Raw genomic sequence first — 17,676 nt, forward strand, 5'->3', positions numbered from 1 at the left:
TGAAGCTAACACTGATTATAAATAAATCTGTAACGTCCCACTATTGGGCAAAGACCGATATAAAATATATATAGTTAATGACAATTTCTCTACCTCGAGTAACAATCGCTATCACGTGTCTATGATAACACCGAGACGGCTTAACGTTCCCTAGGCACGGCGAGGAAACCCACAAGGTCAAAGGCAGAAATCAGAAATAAATATTTGCACAAATAGGTACATATATTTGGGCCGCGACCGTCAGTGTTTAGACGAATCGACTTCTTCAACTTTAATTAATAAGTATTTCAAATAAAATTAATTATAAATCTATCTATAAAGTAATAAAAGGTTAACAACTTTAGTATATCAAGATAATAGCCAATTATTCCGTCATATGTTAAATTAATTGTATGAATGAGTCATTGTTTTCATAGATTTAACGCGTTTGTTTATAAGAATCAATGTAAAGGTCAAGATATTATTATGTTGTGTATTTTGTTACTACTAATTAAACAATAATCTGTAACATTCAATAGAAACTTCTTCTTCTTTTTTTAGTTCCGGTTTAAAAGTTATTTAAAATTATAATAAGCCATGATAATTATTTATCTTTTTATTTATTTTATGAGAATCTATTACAATTATGTTAGTAATTATGCGATAAAGTTTTTAGACCATTTCGATACAAATTTTAATAATTTTTGTGCTAAAATGTACGATTATGTTTGTTCATTTGGTGACATACTAAAAGTAGATTAACAAATAACATACAATTTTTTCTTGGCAACACACATGAGTTCACGCCATTTTTGGCGCGAACTTGTGGAGGACTATGTCCGGCACTGGACTGCGATAGGCTGAAGAGATGATGATGATACAATTTCAATTCATTAATTTGCTACTCTTGTTGTATACAAAGATCTTAATTATAACTTTTAATGTGATCCAAAGTTAAAAATATAAATATAGTTTATTTTCGTTTTTAAACAAATACCATTTTTTAAATATTAGATGATTAATTTGTACCCTTCAACTAGGGCTAATCAAATATATGAAATAATAGTGAATACAAGTAAATGAGCCACGTCATAAAAGTCATTAAAATAGACCGCGTTCACACAAATAGGTACAAAACAAAAAAAAAAAAAAAAATAACATGTTGCGATTAATAACGAAGTTTTTATTTACATATATTCAATAAACAGTTTATTGTTCAATAAACAATACTTCGTGTTGTTCTTTTATCTCGGTAGTATCTCAAAGGCATTACACATCCATGCTATAAATAATTCAAATTCTATTTCTAGAATACGACTTGTGAGATCGGTTTGATAGTAAGCGATGTTCTTCCGTTTTAAGATAATGTTTATATTTTTACCGTTTTTTTTATATATATGAATATATATATTTAACCGCCTTCCAAAAAAGGAGGAGGTACTCAATTCGACTGTACTTTTTTTATGTATGTTATTTCAGAACTTTTGACTGGGTAGACCGATTTCGACAAAAAACTTTTTAATCGAAAGATGGTATATATGTCATTTGGTCCCAATGGTCAAATTTATTTGATTTAATATCTAATAAAGCGTTTTTACTTGACTATTTTTTCGCCGACCTACGCTGTATTATATCGCATAACTTTTTACTGGGTGTACCGATTTTGATGATTTTTGATTTAATCGAAAGCTGATGTTTATCATATGGTCACATTTAAATTTCATCGAGATTTAATAACAACTTTTTGAGTAATCTTTGATAACGCGTGTTTGCTTGACTATTTTTTCGTCGACCTACGTTGTATTACTTGTCGATGTAATTGAAGTCGATTTTTTTTCGTTTGCGAGCAAATACATAATTACAATTATAAGCGTATATGTTGCATGCAAAATATGTATCGAGCTATCTTAAAGTGCCGACGAGACATTTAAAAAGTATGGCTTTGTAAATTGTATATACGGTCGAATTGAGTAACCTTCTTCTTAACCACCTTACTACCTTCTCCTTATTTGAAGTCGGTTAATAAATAACATTAAGTTAAATACAATTTTCGTTAATATAAACAAAGCAATTTCCACGTTTACGACATGATTATTATTATATCAGAGCCGCACGATATTAGACAGTGAACGCGAATTGTGGGCGAGTGAGGGGCGCGGCGCCGCTCCTTGTAATTAGTTATCAGACCATCATGTTTGTAACGCGAAAAACCATACTACTAATATTACACGGCTACAACAACACTGATTTAATGGTTCCAACTATATATTGATACTAACTTTCTGCCCGCGGCTTCTTATTCAAATCTTTAACAGAGAATTTGAGACAACTTTTTCGAATTTTATCGCGGTTTAGTAAGTTTTTTAGATGATAGGATACTTTACAGCAGGAGTTCCCAAACTTATTTTGTCTACTGCCCACTAAGAGAATTAATTATTTTATAGTGACCTCTTTAAGCAATCTTTTAATGAATATTAGTTGATGTTCACAAGTTGTAGTCGAGAGTCCTTATAGATTAAATGACAAATCGCCCCCAAGCCTCTACACCACCATTCTTCTCTCGGCACCATTTTTTTTCTAGGTCTCTTACCCTTTAGCACTGCAGCGCTCACAAGGGGGCGTTATTGTGCACTTTGGGAAATACTGCTTTACAGCAACCATGGTCATGAGGATGAGTCCTCCGTAAAAAATAATCCGAAAAAGTTGTTTCATTAAAATGAATGAAATTCGCGTAAACATTGAGAACTTTTCTTTTCAAATCTGTAACAGTTATTTTATAGAGTATTTTGTATTTGCAAGCTCATTTAATTGCCAAAAACAATTAACATCAAAATCTATACAAATAAATAAAATTGCAGTGTCTGTTTGTAATATTAAAATAACCGCATTTTTACTAATGCATATGTATACTATGCTACGGTAATCTCTTACCATCAGGTGAACCGTACGCTTGTTTGCCGACCTTATATATTTAAAAAAAAAAATTATGTTTACACGGTACATACCTATATCAAAATCACATTTTTTACAATTTTTGTCCGTCTTTCTGTCTGTCTGTCTGTTTGTTCTTTCTAATCTCTGAAACGGCTGGACCGATTTTGACGGGACTTTCATTGGTAGACAGCTGATTTAATAAGGACTAACTTAGGCTACTTTTATTTTAGAAATATGATTTATTTTGTAACTCTGCGAACTGAAGAATATTTTTTTTTTTAATTTCCCGCGGACGAAGTCGCGGGCACAGCTAGTAATATATACAAATAGATTTTGGAACGAAACTATTTCTCTAAAACTTAGTTTTAAAAAATTTAATCTTGACCAATACATTCTACTCACTTGAAAACATAAAAAAAACGAAATAACCAATAAAAACTAAAAAATGTTCTAATTACAAAATAAAGAAAAGGTAGTTAAGTAATTATATTCACGGTATTAGTTATTTTATTTAAAAAAAAAACGGTAATAAACAAACTATTTAATCTTTATTAGATTACAGTTTTTTCGTCGTCATAATCGTCGGGGTGCATGTTTCTGTAATATTATACATACAAATACTGTCTGAATAATAATTTAAATGCAATTTGTTTAGTTATAAACCTTTTAAAGTAATTTATCTACTACGATATTCTGATAATTTTAATTGAAACACACGATAATTGAGTTATTTAAATACTACACATTTAACACTTCCCTCGTGTATACATTCGATCATTATTCAATAACTGCAAATTGAAAATCAATATTAAAAATTACATTATACAATTAGGCTTCAAAAGCACTTTTGAACTGTTAATTTTATCTATGTATATATTAATTATATCTATATACTAATACGTGAAGTGAAAAATTCGTACCCCTTTTTACGAAAATTGCGCGGACGGAGGAATATGAAATTTCGTACATTTATGGTTTATATAGAGAAGGAGTGCAGAATGCTAATTATAAAAATTATACATAAAATATATATTAAATTGATAAAAAAAACCTTACACACACTATCATGTATTTGTCACACACACGCATATATGATCTTTTGTTTGTTAAAGTCAAATTGAAAATATATATAGATAGATTAATACAAATTTATTAAAACCTTAATAATGTTCAAAATTATAATTTAAATTAATTATGGGCGAATTTCGACCACTAGGCGACCATTTGTTAGTTTTTAATGAATCAATTAAAGTTACTACTCATTCGACCGACCGAACTCGTCAGTTACTCTTTTAAAATCGAATGTAAGTCTATATCTGTGATCTTATAATAATAGTAGTAGTAATTTCTCAATGCCAACAGTTTCGATTCTCGTTTAAAATTAAAATAAATGTCTGTTTCAGAGTATTTGCCTTTATGAGCACCCCTCACCATGTTTCATAGACCACATAAATCTGGTCGGTCCCGTTCGTTAAGGTAAACATAACAGGTAAAGATTGTTATGCGTAATAGAAAAATTATTCGTCAGTTGGTCAGGGTCCAAGCATTACCTTAATTGAAGATTATAGCTTTGCACAGCAGTTGGGGTGTTAACATTATGTTATGGAAAGAGTTACAAAAGTTAAGATTACAAACAAGCAAATAAATGGTATTTTATAGTATTAGATAAATTATCAATTGCTTCATAATTGCTTTTCTATTTCTTGCCGATTGTTTAGCATTTTCTTAAGCGATTGTATGTACGGCCTATCACGATTTCAAATTGCAGAAGACGCAACGCGCAATACGCTTTATTAGATATTTTACATCGTGTTAGTATTAACCGCGATTTTTCTTGTTAAAAATAATTTTGATATTTATTTTCATTATACCTAGAAGTATTTTTTCGTAGTATTTGTTTAACATTTCTAACGATACGAATTTTTCAATTCGTGATATGTAAATTTAGCAACAGACATTTTTTGAACAAAATTCTTCTTTCAAGTTAAAACTTTGACAATTTTTTTTCAATGATTAAAAGTCATTGTTCTTCTAACCTCCATTAGTAATAATATTGCAAAGAATGATTTCTTTATTATTGAAAAAAAAAAACTAAAATACTAAATCAATCATTATTTGTCGTTATTAAACTTTGTACGTTATAATCATTGTTTGTTACCGGAATAAAAAAAAATACTTTTACTATTATTTAACTACACTATTTAGCATAACGTTACAATAGTCAATATGAATAGCCACACAGTTAAAACCACGAGTTACCTCTGGCTTTAATAAATTTAAATGATTACTTTTATCTCATTAATTTATAATTTTTAAAAGAAATAAGACAATTACAATTTATAATAGGAAATTACATTCAGAATTATTACCAACAATCGTTTAACATTTATCTGCAGTATTGCAAAGTCATCGATTACCTGCAACACAACTAAATACAAAATTTAATGTTTAAATAATTTGACATTTAAGGAAGATTAATTCTTTAACAGACACAGCATAATGCGAAGCTTAATAGATACTTGTAATGGCTACCTACATAATTATTATTACTATTTAGTTATAAAGGTACCGCTGCGATAACACAGGTTATTAAGTAGTTACTTATTTTATAACTTTTGACGGTATGGCATAATGATGTTGGCTTTTGTGCTAGCGGTTACAAATACGATCCTACTCGAAGCAAAGGCTTGTGTTTCTTTTTTCTGTCACTTTGAAGTTCTGTGTAGAGGACACAAGATTTTATTTGTAAGGGTTTTGTGAAGTGTGAACCATATACATACGCTTCAGCCTGTAATATCTCACTACTGGGCATAGGCCTCTTTCCCCATGTCGGAGAAGGATCAGAGCTTAATCCACCACGCTGCTCCAATGCGGGTTGGCGGCATATATATAGTATTATTTAAAAAGGAATAACACACTTACCAAAAATTAAAGATACAGCGTTGGTACTCGTTTTTGCGCTCCCAATGACAGTTTGTTTCCAAGCTTCTTATAGCCTTCATTTTTAACCTTAGTTTTGGGTTTTTCATTCGATTCCACGGGACATCCTTTTAACTCCCAAACTAAATTTGTCAAAGACTTAGGTCTACTTAGCTTCCTAGACCTTTTCTCTGGTAACTTTGGACCATTGCCAGAATCTCCAGACGTACGACCACCCGAATGACTCGAATCAAGCGTACCATCTAATTCCATTGCTTGGTGGATATTTGATAGGCTTTTATAACGAATATTAAAGATTGGAGAATCTCCCTTAGTGAGAGGTCGAATAGGACTAGTTCCGGGACTAGGTGCCTCTTTAGTTGGCGAATGACTTTTTTGACTCAATAATGCCCTACCTTTATTATTGTTAACACTGTTTTTAATGTACAATTTAGGTAAGTTAGCCGCTGGTGCGATAGAACACTTTTCTTTGTATACGGTTATTGGTGTATCTTTTGTTATATTGGTCGACTTACGCGTTCTTTTTTCGGCTTTTTGGTTGAAGGGTTTCTTGGTGGGTATCGTCTCTATGGGAGGAGGTTCGGGTTTGATTTCAGTTATCAAGGGCATGTGTATCGGTGTAGCGGCGGGTGAAGCGGGTGCGGATTCGTGCCTTGCAGGTTCATTGCTATATGATGCCTTAATGTTTTTAGGAAGAGGAGCAAATCCTCTGACGTAGTCGTAAATTTGGTCTATTTCATCATACTCATCAGGGATGCTGTGTTCGTCTCTGTGACTACTGTATATATGATTGTGTCGACTCATATATTTATGTTGATTCGCCGAATCTGATGACGCGCTTCTTCGCAAGAAATAACCGGATTTGATTAAAGGTGGAGCATGAACAGGCGCGTTTAATAATCTTTTAGGATCACCTAGCTTTCCATCTAGAACGTGTATTCGATCTACAACGTCTACTAGCAACCTATTACATTTTTCAACTAGTCTCGAGAATTCCATAAAGTTTTTGATATGTTCCTCGTTTTTGCACCTTAACATTTTCAACGGAGCTGCGAGTGGTAGCGCAACCAGTGCATTACCTTCTTTTTGCAAGGGCAAAGCAAAAACATGATCTTCCTCGTACAATGAAAGTAATCTTAACTCCGGTACAAAATGACTGGCACTTTTTAATCCTCTAGGAGGGGTTCCATGAACGAGTCTAACAGTGATTGGTAGACGTTTCGTTAACAATGTTTTGGCTGTATGTACTCCACTTATATTCTCTTCCTTAGCAACAGCTGAGAACTTGCCTCTCTGATCTAAACTTAACAAAATTGTATCGCCTTTTGAATCGGTACACTTTAAATATTTATTTTTACCTAAAAACGCTTCACCTCTGGGCATTATTATTTCACCTGCTGGCAGATTTCTCGCACCGTCAGCGGTAATATTTCCGTCTAAGTCAATTTTAGCACATATAACCCTAACGGGTTCTCTAACTAGGCACCCGTCTTCAAGTTTCCGTCTCGCTAGCTCTGATACGTGTTCTATACATCGTACGGCTCTGCCTTCTTCACTTAATAGCTCAAAATAGCCCTTATAAGTTTCAGGTATGGCAATTCTAGGCCCTACACTGACCATACGTCGACCTTCTTTTAATTTGATACCTTGGGCGATAATTTTCTTCCTTTTCCCTGCTGATACAAGTAAAGCCGTGCTCTGTAAGCCGGGACTAGGTAGTGTTGGTACTCCGAGGCCACCATATTGGCCTTTGATGATTTTTGCGACGTTTGGGAGTCGGTTCTTCACCACGAACTCTCTGAGGTAATTACCTTCGTCTGACCACCGCGACGCTGCGACCACGACCTGGCCGTCTGTGGCTGCCATTGTTAGATTTGTCACATCTGAAACGGAGAAATTTTATGATATTAATAATTATGTAACAGCTTAATAAACTTAACGAGCTGTGTCTAATTAAAAACACAATCTTGGAGTTACATAATGACAATTACTTGGCGTGAAAACGTTACCCAAAATAAGATTTTTCGACGAATACAGTTACCACTTATCTTAATAATAATCACAGAATCTGATGAAACAATTTCATAACAGTTAATAGAACATTATAGCAGTAAACCATTGTGGCGAGTGAAATAGCCATAACAAAGTTTTCATTGTCATGCTCCGACAACTTTTTGATAAAAGAAGTGTAATTTGGAGTCATACACCATGCGACTTTACGTGGTACCAGAGCAATATTTTTCTTTATTTTGTATTTTTATAAAATGTAAATTTTAAAATTTTGTTACTATTTTTAAAACATATTTATGGAACAGCGGGGTTTGTAAATTATTTGTAGCAGCGAAAAAAATAAGACAGAAATTAGATCGACTTAATGTTACATATAAACTAAGAACGTAGAGAAAAGTAGTTTAAATAACTAGTAAAAAATTCAATTATTTTTAAGAATTTTTTGCAACATTCTCAGAAAATTCAATTATTTTTATTAGGGGTTAAAACTTTAACAATATTTCTATCAACTGATTTCAAAAATATTAAAATTCAATGTGAAAAAATTCACACGGGAAGCCGGATAGTTAGATCATAATAGCATTTGAAAAATCACCCATATTATTAACATTTTATATTTAATTGTCATTTTATCATATGAAAAATTATTAAGATAACTTTTCGTTGACCATGCATTTAAAAATATAGAGTAAAAAATTGAATCTCTCTTTTTTGAATTCAGTTAAATGTTCGAGGCTAACTCTCAAACTTTCTACTGATCCTTTGTCGTTAATTAACAAGTAGTCTCTGTAAAGTTCAACATAATTTACAATTTGATAATTACAACTGATACCTACATTTGATAATGAACTTTCTAACTTCAAATTATCTATTTGAAATTTAAGAGCCACATTAGTATTATGAGAATTTTTCGAAAATATTATATAAATATTACAATGTTGTAATAAATTATTTATTTCTTTGTTTAATGTATTTATTCGTAATTAATCGCTACATGTATTATTTTTAGTTTTTTAAGTTCCATTGTTATAAGCAGCGCCTCGCAGTTTTACCGGCTTAACGCTTCTGGCGTCTCTCTGCCTGCATCCATGGGAATATAATCAACAGCATATAAGCTAATACACAAGTTTTGATCCAAGTGTTCTTAGCATATAGTTTCATTGCAATAGATGCAGTGGTTTCTGCGTAAAAACTGTTATAAACATGCATTTAAAAATTCAAATTCAAGGTATAAATATATATTTATAAATTGCTCGTTTTGCGTTGATTAATTAAATCTCAAAACAACTGATATTTGTTACAAAATAACAACAAAATAATCGGCGATCAATGGAAATAGAATGTCAAGTCTCAATGTGGCGTTCTGACCGCAAACAGGGTTTTTTTTGTTTATATGACCACTGCTCTGGTCAGAGTACAGTTAAGGAGTGATTCAGTATTAGAAATATTTCACATTTCTGACACTCAAGACAGGGACATACAGAGACTTTTATTTTACTTCAGAAAGTTTGAAGGCAAATATATATTTGTCTGCTGATCAGTAACTTTTGTTTTGTCAAGTCTCTTTCATATTTTATTATTTGTATATGACATAGTAAAATTGGTACGAATATATACTTTAATTTAATTAAAATTCTTTTGTACCGAAAACATATAGATCTCTATTATATATAATATAATAGATAATAGAATGCAGAGACAAATATATTATAATAGAAACTTTGTTTCGTGTACGTCTAACCTTGCATAAAATCCTCTGGGTAAATAGAAAACTAAAACTTCAGTGAATAAGTTAATACAATAATACTTAAAATATAGTGATTATATGCTTAAAATCCCTTAACATGTATAATAATATTTACTCAACTGAGGTAGGGCACAGCAGGAATTTCCTGCTCAAAATATGGAGCAGCCTGACTGGGGTAGTACCTCGACCTTACAGAAGATCACAGCAAAATAATACTGTTTTCAAGCAGTATTATGTTCGTGTTGGTGAGTAAGGTGACCAGAGCTCCTGGGGGGATTGGGTCGGCAACGCGCTTGCAATGCTTCTGGTGTTGCAGGCGTCTATAAGCTACGGTAATCGCTTACCATCAGGTGAGCCGTACGCTTGTTTGCCGACCTAGTGACATAAAAAAAAAAAACATTAATTTTAATCATTCAGAAAGAGCATATGGCACGAATCGCAACAATGAGACTCATAGTCGAGATACAAAAAAAAAAAAAATCTAAGTTGGTGAAAAAAGGGTGAGAAATAATTGCAATATTATTTTTCATGTTATTAAGAAACTTCTATTTGGAATGAGGTTGAAACAGTTTTCTAACGAATGTTGGATAGGTCATACAGATGCTTGTCATATCTGATTTTTATTTTAGTGTATTTCTCGGACCTTCAAAAGGATATGTCATCTCACTGTGCCTCCTGGTGCTAGTATATTCATTTCGTAACTCTAAATCAATAAACATCATTTTTTCTTTTTTTTAGCGTACGAAACAATTTTGTTCTGATATCCTGTTTACTAGGACTCCACTGGTAGTTCATTTAGCAAAGGTTCCAACTTATAATATCTTTGGAATCGTCAGAATTTTAGCTCAATCAGAATAAAAAAATGAACATTGATATGAAAATTATATCCACAAATAATTCGTTATTTTTTTTATTACGCGCTAATCTCAAAATCCGATTTTAATAAATACATAAATATCAAAACCGGATAAAACCACGAGTTTATAAAAAAAAAGAACAATTCACTCCGATCGAGCTCGGTGTATCACAATCATCGACGCGTAACGTAACATTACGTCGTTACATAAAACATTGTACGTTGACCTTCATAAGTTCATAACACGAAAACTCTGACGTAACGGTGCAACTTATTTTTAGGTATTAGCTGCGGTTTTAGCATTACCGGCTGTTGTAGCTACTGCTAGCTGTGTGTAATTAGCCGGTTGAAGATATCCAAATTTTGGCCAATGCTGCCGTTAGCTGACGAACTAAAACTTTAGCGAGATATGAGTTTTGGGAATCCCCCATATTCCTGTCTTCTGTTCTTGGTCTGGTTCTTGGTCCACTTTATTCCTATGCCGTTATATGGTATTATCTTATGCATTTAAGGTGATTCATTAATTAGAAGGCGCGTTACTAGCTGCTTTTCTGCTTTAATTTTTTAACTTTATTTTTCACTTGATCAGCAAAAGAGAACTAGCTCGTGGGAAATTCTAAGACACGTCAAACCACCAATCCATGAACAGCAAGACTGCTTAAGGTTCTTAATAGGAAATAAAGACAATGAACCTTTCGGGTAACGGCCAGAAGTAGGATATTTATATGCCATTACAGTAAGATTTAACTTCGTGCCTCAGTACCTTCCGACATACGAAGGTTTCCTCAATATAGTTTACTTTAATCATCAAAAACATTGCTTTGAATACAAATTATGTATAATACAAATATGTTGACAAAATTTGTGTATTTTTTCCGTGATACTTTAACGCAGAGGTCAAAGCACTTGCACTGGTCGATCATGGCCAACATTTGTGGCTGCCGTTGTGTGTTGTGTGTGTTTCCCGACAGTAATCCTACTGTATCTACTATGTCGAAGTAAATGTGGAAGGGCACTGAGTGTGAGGCGTATACTATCATCTTTTTTTATTTACTTCAATATTGATTGAAAAATATTGGATTAAAAGTATTTCACTTAGACATTACACTTCACATGCTGTGTGGTTACGGCATCAAAGAATATAGCCACCCCTTCTCTTCCCGTGGGTGTCGTAAGAGGCGACTAAGGGATAACACACCACACAGATAACAGTTCCACTACTACCTTGGAACTTAAAAAGCCGACCGATGGCAGGATAACCATCCAACTGCTGGCTTTGAAATACACAGTCCGAAGACGGGCAGCAGCGTCTTTGGTGCGATAAAGCCAGCCCTGTGGTCACCAACCCGCCTGCCCAGCGTGGTGATATGTGGTGTGTGTGATGTGATGATGATGTGATGATGATTACATTTTTGAATCATTTAATTTTTCTGGAGTCATTAAGGATTATCTTGGTTGTTAACTTGGTTGAAAATAAAAATGTGTGTAATTTCACATGAACGTTTCTAGATGTTTCCAGAGAAAAAGAAAAACAAATAATGACACCAAAACATAATTTTACTTCGTATAGATAGGATAAAGCGTACGTTATCCATTCTCTCCAAAACAACTCAGATTCGAAGTAGTCAAACACGAAGATATAATGGAATCGCAATGTCATTGATAGGAGAAAAAAATATTATTTATCTAACATTTGCGGGCGAGTGTAACTCACGACTTCATCGCACGATTAAACCTATTGTGCTTCAAGATAATTTCGCGGCTAACTGTACTGGATTGCTCGTAGACAAATAAGGAGCGTGTAGTTTGGCCATTGGACGGTCGACTTAATGTTCGCCGGACAGGTTATTTAAATTTAATATATTTATGTACTATTAAAGTGAATATTACAGTTTTAGCTTTTTTCAACTTTGACACTCGTCGTTTTCTAATCTATACATATAATAAAATGGTAGGAAACTCAAAACTGTACATTGAATATTTTTGATCTACATTCGACACCGAAGCCAAAAATATAGTTTTTAGAATTTTCGTCTGTTTGTCTGTATGTATGTTCGGGATAAACTCAAAAAGTACTGCATGGATTTACTTCAAATTGGCACGATTAAGAAGTCGGGTCAACATATAAGCTACAAACTATCACGCTATCACCTACAGGGAACGAGCAATGAACGTTTATTTGTTCAACGCATTCTGTAACAACGTGTAATCTAACGACGCATATTTGAATGTTGTTGTTATTATGTTAATAACTATGTCATAAGCTAGCTTTACACTATAAATAAAGACATTCTATTTAGTATCAGCATTGCACCCGTGCGAAGCCGGGGCGGGTCGCTAGTACATCTATATAAATAGAAATAAATAGCCAAAATGTACGTATAGACATAACTTCCGAAAGAAGAAAATTGGATAATTCCTTTTTTCGTATCATTATTTTCATGACAAGATCTGGAGTCTCTAAAACATTTCCAACCCGTATTAACATTAGCAACCCGAGAAGCGTGGTGGATTAAGCTTTGGTCATATGATGGGGAAAGGGGCCAATGCCCAGCAGTGGGATATACAGTCTGAAGCGTAATTATATTTCTAAAAAAAAATCTTTGTAAAATAATAGAGAGTGGATAATCAATTGTGGAGGCAAATTTTCACAGTTGACAAATTCTTTTGTAAAAAAATACATATACGGTCGAATTGAGTAACCTCCTCCTTTTTTTGAAGTCGGTTAAATAAAAAAATATGAAACTTCACATGCCTTATCGAATGTCAATATCGTACGTTTTTATTCTTTCGACCGAATTCGACAATCGCTTTCTGTCAGTTTAATAATTCGTACAAAGTTTGTGTCAAAAATTTATGTCTAGTAAGTCAAAATTACTGACTGATTATTTTATAGTGTAGGATACATGTCAGATATTGTGGACAAATTGTCTTAAAGCCAGTTGAAAGGGCCGTAAGACAATATGTTCTGTTAGTCAACTTATTGTCGCTAGTTTCGTAGCCACAGCGGCCAGTGACGGACCGCTACACGGGTTTCCCATGGATGGCTGATTTATTACCGACTGATTTGTCCAGAGCCCTGATTTGGACTATATTTATGTGACTCGTGGTAATTATGAGAACATACTTTATGGCATAGGACTTTTTTAATCAGTATCTTGATGTAAATATATTTAATTTTATAATTTGAGATGGACAACCGGGAGAAACGGATACGGATAAAGTTTGTTCAAGTTTAATAATAAAAATATTGTTTAAAATATACAGGTTGTTCGATTCCTTACTGTATTCATTCAAATAGGGGCTTCTGTAGATGATATAGATTACGTTCCGCGTGGGAAACAAACCTTGGTCATTTTTAAATATTATAATTATAAAATTGATAAAATCAAGGTTGTTCTGTCAATGCACAAACATAAAATAAGTGCACTTAAAAGTCTAACTTTTGCGATAAAAAAAAGTTAAATTTCAACCACACAAACAAATGACAATTGTCATACAAGTTCACCTAAATAAATCAGAAACAAAATGGCGTCAAACAATAGTACTTTTAATTTCACGCCCCTAATAAGAGTTAATTGAGCGGTCAAGTAACGGATTTTATTTACATTTGAAAATGTTTGAAACATTCACATTACAATTTAGACAAAGGATGAACAGTTAGTAATAGCCTACAATGATTATTTTTTTGTACAAAACTACGAGATTCTAGCGGTTTTGAATGTACTAATTATTAATAATTGACATATTATACGTTAATTATAACAACAAACGCTTTGGTGTAGTGGTGCGAATCGCTTAAAACGTCGACAGTTTGCGGGATCGATTCCCGCTCGGGATGGTTATTTGTACGAATATTTCGTATCAGTTTGGATGTTTGTTTTTAGGGATCTCGGAAAACACGTGAAGCTGTCTATCCTGGATGTAATCATAAATACCAGATAGCGATCGTTACTCATAGCAGGGAATATATCCGCCGCCAAGCCCCAATGGTGCAGCGTGGTGGAGTAAGCTGTAATCCTTCTCCTACATGTAGAAAGAGGCCTATGCCCAGAAGTGTAAAATACAGGCAGAATTCATTTATTGATATTATTTATTGATAAACACGCTGAATTACTCCGAAACATCTTTTACTAATGGGACACTCAGATCTTGAACTATGAGTGATCAAACTATCAATATTCTAATTTTATTATACTAATAAAGATTCTACCCAAAAGAGATATACCATAATAAAAAATAGAGACAGAAATACCAAAATATTTTTTTTATTTGTTTTTAAAGCAGTAAATTATAGAATATCAAAATTTACTAATATAATAAAATTATTCTGTCATCGTTGCGAAATCGATAAACTTTCATATAATTTCTATTCAAATCATCATTTACTGTCGACATCGAACTTTCCGCGGTTCAAAGTAATTTATCAAAAAAACGAGTTTTATCAATAGTTTACGCGTCACCATAAAGAATTCATTTCAATTAGAAGAGATGCAGCCTCCAACGGGTACTCAATATATAACGGTGGGTCCAGTTCACTTCCTGTTGGGTAAAAAAGTTGTTTCTTAACATCTTTGTAAGGGACTGTAATTTATTCGCGTTAAGGTAAGTGTTTGTTTTCAAATAATAATAAAAAAATGATTACAGTTTACATCAACAAGTATAGTACAATACGCATTATTTATAGCTTAAAAATTACTCGTCAGAACGTTCTTCTTCGTGATTCTTGATCGTTCTTCTTCGTGATTCTTGATCGTACTTCTTTTGACGTGTTAGGGAAAAATGATGAGAGGAAATTTATACGATGCGAGCACACGCAAAAAACCGATACCCTGAAGTTAGTTAACGGAGAAGAAGTTAGCAACGTGAAGTTAGCTAGCCAATGAAGTATAACTTCTTATGTGCGTACTTAGTACATAAGTCCTTTTTTTTAATGATCATCGATCACACAAGCACGAGCTCGAAAGAAAAAGAGCATTCCAAATTGGTTCCACAACTAATAAGTTATGAGGTAAAATATATAAGAAAATACAGTTGAATTGAGGAACTTCTCCTTATTTTAAGTCAATAAAAAATCATCATCATCGTCCTTAACAAATCAAATTGTAAAAAATTAGAACATCGTGTTCTTTACCATTTAAGTTATCTTAGCATGCGTTCTCGTTTATTACTACTTTTTTTAAATCCTTAGTTTAATCACCCGTTTTTCATACTAAGAGTACACAAACAAGCAATTAGGTAACCAAATACAGATTCAAACAGGTAGATAGACAATAGTAATTAACGCATAAGTCGTTTTTATTATATCACTAGCTGACCTGGCGAACTTCGTGTCGTATTTTTTTAATTTTGCAATGAATATATCGCGATCATTAATCAAAATAAAATATAGCCTATATTTTAAATTGGACAAAGTTACATATATACATATATACATATCGTGACACAAGATTTATATATTTATATATTTAGTTAGACAAGGAGCGTGGCTAAGCTAATAGAGAGCGATGAGTCACTATTTCCTTAACGCGAATAGACTATAGGCGACTCTCGCTATCCATGACTACAACTCAGATCTAAGGGTCGATATGCTTTATAGCATATTCTTCTTTAGTAAACAGGCTTTCTAACATATAAAATATTGTGTTTACTCGCCAACGTAAAAATAGACAAGTAAATAAGCATTATTAGAAATAACTCAAAAAGTACTGGTCGGTTCTCGATTTAATTTAAATAACACAACATAACAAGTACCAACTTTTGATTAAAAAAATAATCATCGAAATCGGTGCATCCAGTAAAAAGTTTTGAGGTAACACACATAAAAAATTCAGTGAAATAGAGAACTTTCTTCTTTGCTTAAAAAATTCTAAAATCAAAACATAATATGACGCTGGCTACGCGTATCGGTACAATAAAGCTGGTATACTGTTATACCTATATCTTTATAAATAAAAATGAATGTTGCTATGCGCATAACTAAAGAATGGCTAGAGAAATTCGGCTAATTTATTTTTTTGTATGTTCCACGGAAGGTTTAAATAGAAAAAAAAAAAAAATTGCTATCAACTTTTGACAGAACGAAGTCTGTCCAGGCAGCTAGTTTTGCATAAAAAGCTCAAAGCGCTGTAAAGCATTACACGATTTCACTCCCGATATATTTTATCACGGATCTTATATTGTTTCTTAAGGAGTTAACTCCGAAAGAAAAAAAAGCATTAATCAGATCTAAAAAGGTCTTCATAAAATTAGCGCATTTAGATAATCGAACAAAGAAAAACCTATAAAATTTATTATATTACAAGAGATAAGAAATGACCTTAATGCGTTTTAAAATATTTATATTATACCGTTTAAATGATTCCAATTTAAGAATATTTTTACGTCTATTCTTCTTTGATTTTAAAGTCATTAGGTTCGTGTTTATTCTAAAATTATGTTTAAAAGTATAATGTTGTAGATAAAATTTATAAGATACTATCTGACCGGGCGAATATATAGGTTACTTCAAAAAAAAAAATAAAAAAAAAAAAAAAAAAATATTGAAGTATAAATTCTTTACGCACGCTTGACTTGAGGAGTCCTCTGGTGAACGCGTGACGAGAGGGTCACGACAAGTGTGATCGAGTGAGACAAAAGGAAGTTGACAGGGAGATATAAGTTAGTGAAGATGGAAAGTTTTACTTCAGCCGTGTGGTCTAAAACACACTCGTTTTTTCTATCATAAAAATCAAGATTTTTGATGACATTAACAAATACAAAGAAAAAAATAACCCATTAGGTAAAGTCGTCTGGAAGTTATACGCGTAACATTTCGGGGATTAATTATTATTAATGTGCAATAGATTGCTTGTTTTTTTATATATTTTTTTTGTATAAATATGTGAAATACAACAGCATATATATTATAATACTTTACTGCACTCAAAAATAAAAGAAGAAACATAAAATAATAATAAGGTTTATGGCAAAGGTGGACTTATCTCTGAAAGAGATTTCTTCCAGTCAAACCCATTATCATGAGTAAATGTTTTATATAGCGAGGCAAACAAGAAGTATTTAATTAAGAAGAAGGAGAAAAAATAAAACAAAAAAAGATAATAAATTTATATATAAGCATATTGTATCTTTGAACCTGTTTTTAATTAGTTGCTATTATTAGCTGTAACGCATTTATAGATATTAAAACATTGACATCTTTGTGCCAGAA

At 32.5% G+C, this 17,676-nt stretch overlaps 1 protein-coding gene across 1 annotated transcript in view; it reads right to left on the minus strand.

Moving 5' to 3' along the window:
• LOC123664662 overlaps positions 1-17,676 on the minus strand; it is a 30,898-nt gene that overhangs the window by 672 nt on the left and 12,550 nt on the right. Inside the window, exon 2 of the mRNA XM_045599179.1 lies at positions 5,836-7,736. Coding sequence (XP_045455135.1) covers positions 5,842-7,719 — 1,878 coding nt within the window. The 5' untranslated portion in view covers positions 7,720-7,736 and the 3' untranslated portion in view covers positions 5,836-5,841. The remainder of the gene's footprint in view (positions 1-5,835; positions 7,737-17,676) is intronic.

This window comes from Melitaea cinxia, chromosome 22, assembly GCF_905220565.1.
Source record: "Melitaea cinxia chromosome 22, ilMelCinx1.1, whole genome shotgun sequence".
Classification (NCBI taxonomy): domain Eukaryota; kingdom Metazoa; phylum Arthropoda; class Insecta; order Lepidoptera; family Nymphalidae; genus Melitaea; species Melitaea cinxia.